This window comes from Aulostomus chinensis, chromosome 22, assembly GCF_037954235.1.
Source record: "Aulostomus chinensis isolate RoL2024-O1b breed Wild chromosome 22, RoL_Achi_v1.0, whole genome shotgun sequence".
Taxonomy (NCBI): Eukaryota; Metazoa; Chordata; class Actinopteri; order Syngnathiformes; family Aulostomidae; genus Aulostomus; species Aulostomus chinensis.
Window position 1 is genome coordinate 1,002,141 of NC_141341.1, and position 10,360 is coordinate 1,012,500.

The window sequence follows — 10,360 nt, forward strand, 5'->3', positions numbered from 1 at the left end:
GAGACCATCCCAGACCATCACCTGACAGTGGACCAGAACCCGACTGTCATCCCAGACCATCACCTGACAGTGGACCAGAACCCGACTGTCATCCCAGACCATCACCTGACAGTGGACCAGAACCCGACTGTCATCCCAGACCATCACCTGACAGTGGACCAGAACCCGACTGTCATCCCAGACCATCACCTGACAGTGGACCAGAACCCGACTGTCATCCCAGACCATCACCTGACAGTGGACCAGAACCCGACTGTCATCCCAGACCATCACCTGACAGTGGACCAGAACCCGACTGTCATCCCAGACCATCACCTGACAGTGGACCAGAACCCGACTGTCATCCCAGACCATCACCTGACAGTGGACCAGAACCCGACTGTCATCCCAGACCATCACCTGACAGTGGACCAGAACCCGACTGTCATCGTCATGCTTTAGTGAATGTTTTGGCTGCGCTGTTATTTGCAGCCTCACTGATCTAAAATTACGTTTGTGCCGCAAATCATAGCTCAACTAATTTTCCCTCCAGCGTGTCTTATTGTTGTTTTTCCAGTTTAATTAGTCCAAATCTCACAAAATCAAACCAACCAAACAGAAAAGCAAAAGCTTCCTTCCGTGTGTGCAGGGCGTCACCTGATGCTCTGTACCTGCCAACACATTTCTACATGGTGGTGACGAGCTGCCAGGAGCTGAACCAGACGGTGGAGGAGTGTGACGGAGAGCTGAGGGTCTTCTCCTTCCTGCTGCCGCACAGACAAGACAACAGCGAGACCTGCAATGTGAGTCCCACCAACCACCACCAGCAGGGGGCAGCATCGCACTGATGCCTTCACTGTCTCAATGGAATAATGAAGGGAGGTTTGGAGCTGTGGCTGAGGAGGAGGACACAGCGGGTAGGTGGGGAGCTGGATTGTTACAGGTGATGTTTTCCACAGTTGGGCTGCTGGTCCTCAGTGGGGCACTCCCAGTTTAACTGGGAGTTCAGTATTGTTACTGCACTGAAAATGAAACAGTGGTCAGGGTTTGTGGTGCAGCAGTGGCGCTGCTTCAACTGCACCGCCACTGCTGAAGTCATGCTTTGTTTGGTTTGTCATCTAAGATGGTGAAACTTTACTTTGAAGACTTTTATAGAAGTGCAGAGTTCACTTGCTGTGTGACATCAGTAGTACTTAGTAAGCACAAGTCTTTGACGTGACTTTGGGCCTTCAAAGTCCTCAACATTTGGATGTGGGATGAAGAGGACTAACGTCAGACGCTGCCGTGGTCTTGTAAATTTACTGAAACGCGTCTTTATTATGCCAGTAATTACAAAAGGCCGGAAGGACTGAGTCATACTTGTGCTACAAATTGTCAGCTACATCAGGTAAGACAGGATGAGCACAGATCCACCGACTTGTGGGACTGGAACTGGAAGAGAGGGCTGTGTGACGTGTCAGACCCTGGTTTTACGTGTTTTATCTGTCTTTACTGGCAGCCATGATAACCTCCTCTTTTTCTTTTGTGTCTGTCCCTTCACTCTGAACACTTCATCACTTCACACACTGAAGTTTTCTTCAATCTTTACTCTGTCAGGATTTGATCTCTTGACTTTTCTTGACCTTCTCACCATCTCTGAGGCTCTGCTGTTTACTCCAGTTACAAAGTCTCCTCTCTTTTTGCTGGAGCCGACGTGAGACTCTTAAGTGTTGCTGCCGAACACTGATAAACATGACGTGTGTGTTTATTCGTACATTGAAAAGTTATGTACAGTTTTTGTCAGCCTGAATCATTAAGAGTGGCTGAAATAAGCGAATGTCACATTCGTGCAAGTTATCGGCTTGAGGTCCAGGATGGTTTATTCTGCTGTTCTGCAGCTGACAGGCCTGAGTCACTCCAGTGGTGGGGTCTTGTATACGGCTTCAGGCTTCATGTCATGAACCCCTCAGCTCCTGCTTTTGTTTGCTGCCTGTCAAAGACACGTTTGTCTGAATAGAAGCCTCGAGCTGTCAGAATCAAATGTAAATGGAAGTCTCAGGGTTTCTTCAGGGTTTTGGCGTTTTCATGGTGACCTCAGATGAACTCAGCAGCAGCCTGATGCTCTTTAGAATCAGTAAAGCATTTTTATGCAGCTTGGTTTTGCATCAGTCCACTGCATTGCGTCTACAAGAGGATTAATGAGCGGTCCTTAAACGGAACCCTGGGGTTCACACATGGCATGAATTCCCTTTGTCTTTAAAGCCTGATGGGTGAAACGACAGTTTCCTTCCCCTTGACGAAGTTCTCTGCAGCTGCATTGACGTCTGAGAGCTGGTTTGGGCTGCTGAGGGCCCATCAGTAGCGTGTGCGCTGGGTCTCTACGACACGCGTGGTCGGCCAAAGCAGCTTGTGACCGTTCAGTTCCGTTTCTCAGGTGTTTGTTTGTGAGTCGTCTTGTCTTTTGTCTGCCTGAGTGTAAACTAAGTCAACAATGACGTGGGATCTTATGACTGCTGAAGGTGCTGCCCCCCCCCCCCCCCACCACCACCACCACCACCACCAGCAACAATAACAATGACCTCTTCACACGCACGTTGCCCACCTGTTAACGTCCGACGTCAGGCAGCGCTGCAGTGTAGTGACGCTGCTCAGGTGCGTGGCAGGCTGAGGCCTGCATGGCTTCAACACGAGCCTCAGCCTGCCTGACCTCATCATTGAGACACATGGAAACAAGCTGCGAAGTGAGTCAGCGGACATCAAAACAACAACAGCATAACTTGTGGTGGAACGAAGCCGCTCCAGGTCATTGTACGCCTGGGCGCTGTTTGCTGGGAAGCAGCGTTTCCTCATTAGCAGGTCACATGGTGCTTTAATGGTGCTGGAGCAGTGACAATGGCGCTCAAAAGAGATCACATGAGTGATGGGGTTAATATTACATGTGTTCATGGGGCAAAACACGTGTTGTTAATGTTTCACATCAAACTGCTTTCAAAAAGCATTAATTACTGGTAACAAGGCCGTACACGATGTTTATAACACATTAATAATAACCCAGTAGTGTTGAGAATGACATCATAGACACTTATCTTTTCTCATTTATTCTTTTCATTATTTTTTATACAACAGAAGTCAAATTTGAATATGAACTTGTTAACCCTTCACCTTATTACTCTCTCTGTCCACCAGAGGGCAGCGCAACTCCAGTTCAACACACCAGAACTGAGCCAAAACCCAAAATACATCCAAACGGGTCTTTAGATCGGCCTGCGTGCAAATCTGTCTGTCTGTCCTGAACTCTCCTCCCCGCCTGTTACTGGCCCATCCAACACCGTCCCAGCTCGTTTTACTCCTGTGGCCTCCACGCCGCCTCTGTGAGGTTTGGCGCCGGTTCGCTGGCTAACCAGCTCGCGTTGCATTACTGCCATCAACTGGCAGCTGTGTGGCGCCGGAACAGAACTCTAATCTCATGAGCAGCTGCAGTCTGGGCCTGAGTTTTCCTTTTTCTATATTTTTGATACATATATTTCATTTTTGATGTTATATTAATGAATTCAAATTCACACTTTTGGAATCAGACAGGCCTTTATTTTGTATATTCAAATATGAACTTGAGCCTGGAATGTTCTTTGAAAGCCCAGCGCTTTTTTAAGTGAGGGTGACTTTAACAAACGCATGCATGCGCTTCATAATAGCGTGAACGGGTTATTCAGGAATCAGCAGGCCACCGAAACAAAAACAAGTGAGCAGGCGGAGCATCGGCAGCACGGCGGTCACAACCTGAAACTCACGTTGAATAAAAGTTGAGCTGCTGTGTTTGTCTTTCAGACGCCACACACAGGGAGATGTGTGTCTGTTGTTAGGGCTGTGTGCTTGTGCGCTGTGGAAACATGTTAGCTTTTTGTTTGGCTTTTACGAGGTTCTGTTGATGGAACGTTGACATTTAGCTCTTAGTCATCAACTGTGTTGCAGTGACTTAGGAGACTAGTCCACTAGTCTGCACATGACGGGTGTGTAGAGGTCACAGAGGCTGAGGACAGCCCAGAAGTTACAGATTAATGCCAATAAATCTGCATTCTTAACATTTGAACAACACAAAACAAATGAATAAACATCAGTATCCACAATTTAATACAAAAGAAAACATCAGCTTAGAATCCAGAAGCTTGCAAATATCATTTCTTTATTCATTTTTTTAAATTGAGCAATATTTCTGCTTTCCTTCAGTTCATCTTTAAGGCCCATCCCTCACAGTCACTGCACAGAGTGAAACGCTCCCGCCATCGGTGCAACAGAACCCTCATGAAAGATGCAGGTTCCTTCAAACTATGTCCAGACTCCCCTCCCCCCCTCCAGTCGCAGCTCGGTTCTTCATCTGTGACACTTCAAAGATGGTGTCTGGAAACCTGAATGCATTTTACTTGAAGAACAGGTTCTTTGTTTGGTCCCAAATCCAGCCTTTGCAAAACTCTCACAGCCTCTTGGTGAAGGAGTGTGAATGGTGTGAAGGCCTCGTGTGTGCGCTCCCAGAACTGCACCGTCACTCAGATAGAACTGTGCAGCGTCGCCAACATCCACCCCTCCATCCATCATCCACCCCTCCATCCATCCCTCTATCATCCATCATCCACCCCTCCATCCATCCCTCTATCATCCATCATCCACCCCTCCATCCATCCCTCTATCATCCATCATCCACCCCTCCATCCATCCCTCTATCATCCATCATCCACCCCTCCATCCATCCCTCTATCATCCATCATCCACCCCTTCATCCATCCCTCTATCATCCATCATCCACCCCTCCATCCATCCCTCTATCATCCATCATCCACCCCTCCATCCATCCCTCTATCCATCCATCATCCACCCTCCATCCATCCCTCTATCATCCATCATCCACCCCTCCATCCATCCCTCTATCATCCATCATCCACCCCTCCATCCATCCCTCTATCCATCCATCATCCACCCCTTCATCCATCCCTCTATCATCCATCATCCACCCCTTCATCCATCCCTCTATCCATCCATCATCCACCCCTCCATCCATCCCTCTATCCATCCATCATCCACCCCTCCATCCATCCCTCTATCATCCATCATCCACCCCTCCATCCATCCCTCTATCCATCCATCATCCACCCCTCCATCCATCCCTCTATCATCCATCATCCACCCCTCCATCCATCCCTCTATCCATCCATCATCCACCCCTTCATCCATCCCTCTATCATCCATCATCCACCCCTCCATCCATCCATCATCCACCCCTCCATCCATCCCTCTATCCATCCTTCATCCACCCCTCCATCCATCACTCTATCATCCATCATCCACCCCTCCATCCATCCCTCTATCCATCCATCATCCACCCCTCCATCCATCCATCATCCACCCCTCCATCCATCCCTCTATCATCCATCATCCACCCCTCCATCCATCCCTCTATCCATCCATCATCCACCCCTCCATCCATCCCTCTATCCATCCATCATCCACCCCTTCATCCATCCCTCTATCATCCATCATCCACCCCTCCATCCATCCATCATCCACCCCTCCATCCATCCCTCTATCCATCCTTCATCCACCCCTCCATCCATCACTCTATCATCCATCATCCACCCCTCCATCCATCCCTCTATCCATCCATCATCCACCCCTCCATCCATCCATCATCCACCCCTCCATCCATCCCTCTATCCATCCCTCTATCATCCATCATCCACCCCTCCATCCATCCATCATCCACCCCTCCATCCATCCCTCTATCATCCATCATCCACCCCTCCATCCATCCCTCTATCATCCATCATCCACCCCTTCATCCATCCCTCTATCATCCATCATCCACCCCTCCATCCATCCATCATCCACCCCTCCATCCATCCCTCTATCCATCCTTCATCCACCCCTCCATCCATCACTCTATCATCCATCATCCACCCCTCCATCCATCCCTCTATCCATCCATCATCCACCCCTCCATCCATCCATCATCCACCCCTCCATCCATCCCTCTATCATCCATCATCCACCCCTTCATCCATCCCTCTATCATCCATCATCCACCCCTCCATCCATCCCTCCATCATCCATCATCCACCCCTCCATCCATCCCTCTATCATCCATCATCCACCCCTCCATCCATCCCTCTATCATCCATCATCCACCCCTTCATCCATCCCTCTATCATCCATCATCCACCCCTCCATCCATCCCTCTATCATCCATCATCCACCCCTCCATCCATCCCTCTATCATCCATCATCCACCCCTCCATCCATCCCTCTATCCATCCATCATCCACCCCTCCATCCATCCCTCTATCATCCATCATCCACCCCTCCATCCATCCCTCTATCATCCATCATCCACCCCTCCATCCATCCCTCTATCATCCATCATCCACCCCTCCATCCATCCCTCTATCCATCCATCATCCACCCCTTCATCCATCCCTCTATCATCCATCACCCACCCCTTCATCCATCCCTCTATCCATCCATCATCCACCCCTCCATCCATCCCTCTATCCATCCATCATCCACCCCTCCATCCATCCCTCTATCATCCATCATCCACCATCATCCACCCCTCCATCCATCCATCATCCACCCCTCCATCCATCCCTCTATCCATCCCTCTATCATCCATCATCCACCCCTCCATCCATCCATCATCCACCCCTCCATCCATCCCTCTATCATCCATCATCCACCCCTCCATCCATCCCTCTATCCATCCATCATCCACCCCTCCATCCATCCATCATCCACCCCTCCATCCATCCCTCTATCCATCTATCATCCACCCCTCCATCCATCCCTCTATCCACCCCTCCATCCATCCCTCTATCCATCCATCATCCACCCCTCCATCCATCCCTCTATCATCCATCATCCACCCCTCCATCCATCCCTCTATCCATCCATCATCCACCCCTCCATCATCCCTCTATCATCCATCATCCACCCCTCCATCCATCCCTCTATCCATCCATCATCCACCCCTTCATCCATCCCTCTATCATCCATCATCCACCCCTCCATCCATCCATCATCCACCCCTCCATCCATCCCTCTATCCATCCTTCATCCACCCCTCCATCCATCACTCTATCATCCATCATCCACCCCTCCATCCATCCCTCTATCCATCCATCATCCACCCCTCCATCCATCCCTCTATCATCCATCATCCACCCCTCCATCCATCCCTCTATCCATCCATCATCCACCCCTCCATCCATCCCTCTATCCATCCATCATCCACCCCTTCATCCATCCCTCTATCATCCATCATCCACCCCTCCATCCATCCATCATCCACCCCTCCATCCATCCATCATCCACCCCTCCATCCATCACTCTATCATCCATCATCCACCCCTCCATCCATCCCTCTATCCATCCATCATCCACCCCTCCATCCATCCATCATCCACCCCTCCATCCATCCCTCTATCCATCCCTCTATCATCCATCATCCACCCCTCCATCCATCCATCATCCACCCCTCCATCCATCCCTCTATCATCCATCATCCACCCCTCCATCCATCCCTCTATCCATCCATCATCCACCCCTCCATCCATCCCTCTATCATCCATCATCCACCCCTCCATCCATCCCTCTATCCATCCATCATCCACCCCTCCATCCATCCATCATCCACCCCTCCATCCATCCCTCTATCCATCCTTCATCCACCCCTCCATCCATCACTCTATCATCCATCATCCACCCCTCCATCCATCCCTCTATCCATCCATCATCCACCCCTCCATCCATCCATCATCCACCCCTCCATCCATCCCTCTATCATCCATCATCCACCCCTTCATCCATCCCTCTATCATCCATCATCCACCCCTCCATCCATCCCTCCATCATCCATCATCCACCCCTCCATCCATCCCTCTATCATCCATCATCCACCCCTCCATCCATCCCTCTATCCATCCATCATCCACCCCTCCATCCATCCCTCTATCATCCATCATCCACCCCTCCATCCATCCCTCTATCATCCATCATCCACCCCTCCATCCATCCCTCTATCCATCCATCATCCACCCCTTCATCCATCCCTCTATCATCCATCATCCACCCCTTCATCCATCCCTCTATCCATCCATCATCCACCCCTCCATCCATCTCTCTATCCATCCATCATCCACCCCTCCATCCATCCCTCTATCATCCATCATCCACCCCTCCATCCATCCCTCTATCCATCCATCATCCACCCCTCCATCCATCCCTCTATCATCCATCATCCACCCCTCCATCCATCCCTCTATCCATCCTTCATCCACCCCTCCATCCATCACTCTATCATCCATCATCCACCCCTCCATCCATCCCTCTATCCATCCATCATCCACCCCTCCATCCATCCATCATCCACCCCTCCATCCATCCCTCTATCATCCATCATCCACCCCTCCATCCATCCCTCTATCCATCCATCATCCACCCCTCCATCCATCCCTCTATCCATCCATCATCCACCCCTTCATCCATCCCTCTATCATCCATCATCCACCCCTCCATCCATCCATCATCCACCCCTCCATCCATCCCTCTATCCATCCTTCATCCACCCCTCCATCATCACTCTATCATCCATCATCCACCCCTCCAACCATCCCTCTATCCATCCATCATCCACCCCTCCATCCATCCCTCTATCCATCCCTCTATCATCCATCATCCACCCCTCCATCCATCCCTCTATCCATCCATCATCCACCATCATCCACCCCTCCATCCATCCATCATCCACCCCTCCATCCATCCCTCTATCCATCCATCATCCACCCCTCCATCCATCCCTCTATCATCCATCATCCACCCCTCCATCCATCCCTCTATCCATCCATCATCCACCCCTTCATCCATCCCTCTATCATCCATCATCCACCCCTCCATCCATCCCTCTATCCATCCATCATCCACCCCTTCATCCATCCCTCTATCATCCATCATCCACCCCTCCATCCATCCCTCTATCCATCCATCATCCACCCCTCCATCCATCCATCATCCACCCCTCCATCCATCCCTCTATCATCCATCATCCACCCCTCCATCCATCCCTCTATCCATCCATCATCCACCCCTCCATCCATCCATCATCCACCCCTCCATCCATCCCTCTATCATCCATCATCCACCCCTCCATCCATCCCTCTATCCATCCATCATCCACCCCTCCATCCATCCCTCTCTCCACCCCTCCATCCATCCCTCTCTCCATCCATCATCCACCCCTCCATCCATCCATCATCCACCCCTCCATCCATCCCTCTATCCATCCCTCTATCATCCATCATCCACCCCTCCATCCATCCATCATCCACCCCTCCATCCATCCCTCTATCATCCATCATCCACCCCTCCATCCATCCCTCTATCCATCCATCATCCACCATCATCCACCCCTCCATCCATCCATCATCCACCCCTCCATCCATCCCTCTATCCATCCCTCTATCATCCATCATTCACCCCTCCATCCATCCATCATCCACCCCTCCATCCATCCCTCTATCATCCATCATCCACCCCTCCATCCATCCCTCTATCCATCCATCATCCACCCCTCCATCCATCCATCATCCACCCCTCCATCCATCCCTCTATCCATCTATCATCCACCCCTCCATCCATCCCTCTATCCATCCCTCTATCATCCATCATCCACCCCTCCATCCATCCATCATCCACCCCTCCATCCACCCCTCCATCCATCCATCATCCACCCCTCCATCCATCCCTCTATCATCCATCATCCACCCCTCCATCCATCCCTCTATCCATCCATCATCCACCCCTCCATCCATCCCTCTATCATCCATCATCCACCCCTCCATCCATCCCTCTATCATCCATCATCCACCCCTCCATCCATCCCTCTATCCATCCATCATCCACCCCTTCATCCATCCCTCTATCATCCATCATCCACCCCTTCATCCATCCCTCTATCCATCCATCATCCACCCCTCCATCCATCCCTCTATCCATCCATCATCCACCCCTCCATCCATCCCTATATCATCCATCATCCACCCCTCCATCCATCCCTCTATCCATCCATCATCCACCCCTTCATCCATCCCTCTATCATCCATCATCCACCCCTCCATCCATCCATCATCCACCCCTCCATCCATCCCTCTATCCATCCTTCATCCACCCCTCCATCCATCCCTCTATCATCCATCATCCACCCCTCCATCCATCCCTCTATCCATCCATCATCCACCCCTCCATCCATCCATCATCCACCCCTCCATCCATCCCTCTATCATCCATCATCCACCCCTCCATCCATCCCTCTATCCATCCATCATCCACCCCTCCATCCATCCCTCTCTCCATCCATCATCCA

General features: G+C 50.9%; 1 protein-coding gene across 2 annotated transcripts in view; it reads left to right on the top strand.

Annotated features, from left to right (window-relative positions):
* Positions 1–10,360, top strand: part of LOC147240203 (autotaxin-like) — a 30,574-nt gene that overhangs the window by 12,881 nt on the left and 7,333 nt on the right. For both annotated transcript variants that reach the window (XM_086192423.1, XM_086192424.1), the window contains exon 24: positions 629–782. In XM_086192423.1, the coding sequence (XP_086048549.1) occupies positions 629–782 (154 nt within the window). The remainder of the gene's footprint in view (positions 1–628; positions 783–10,360) is intronic.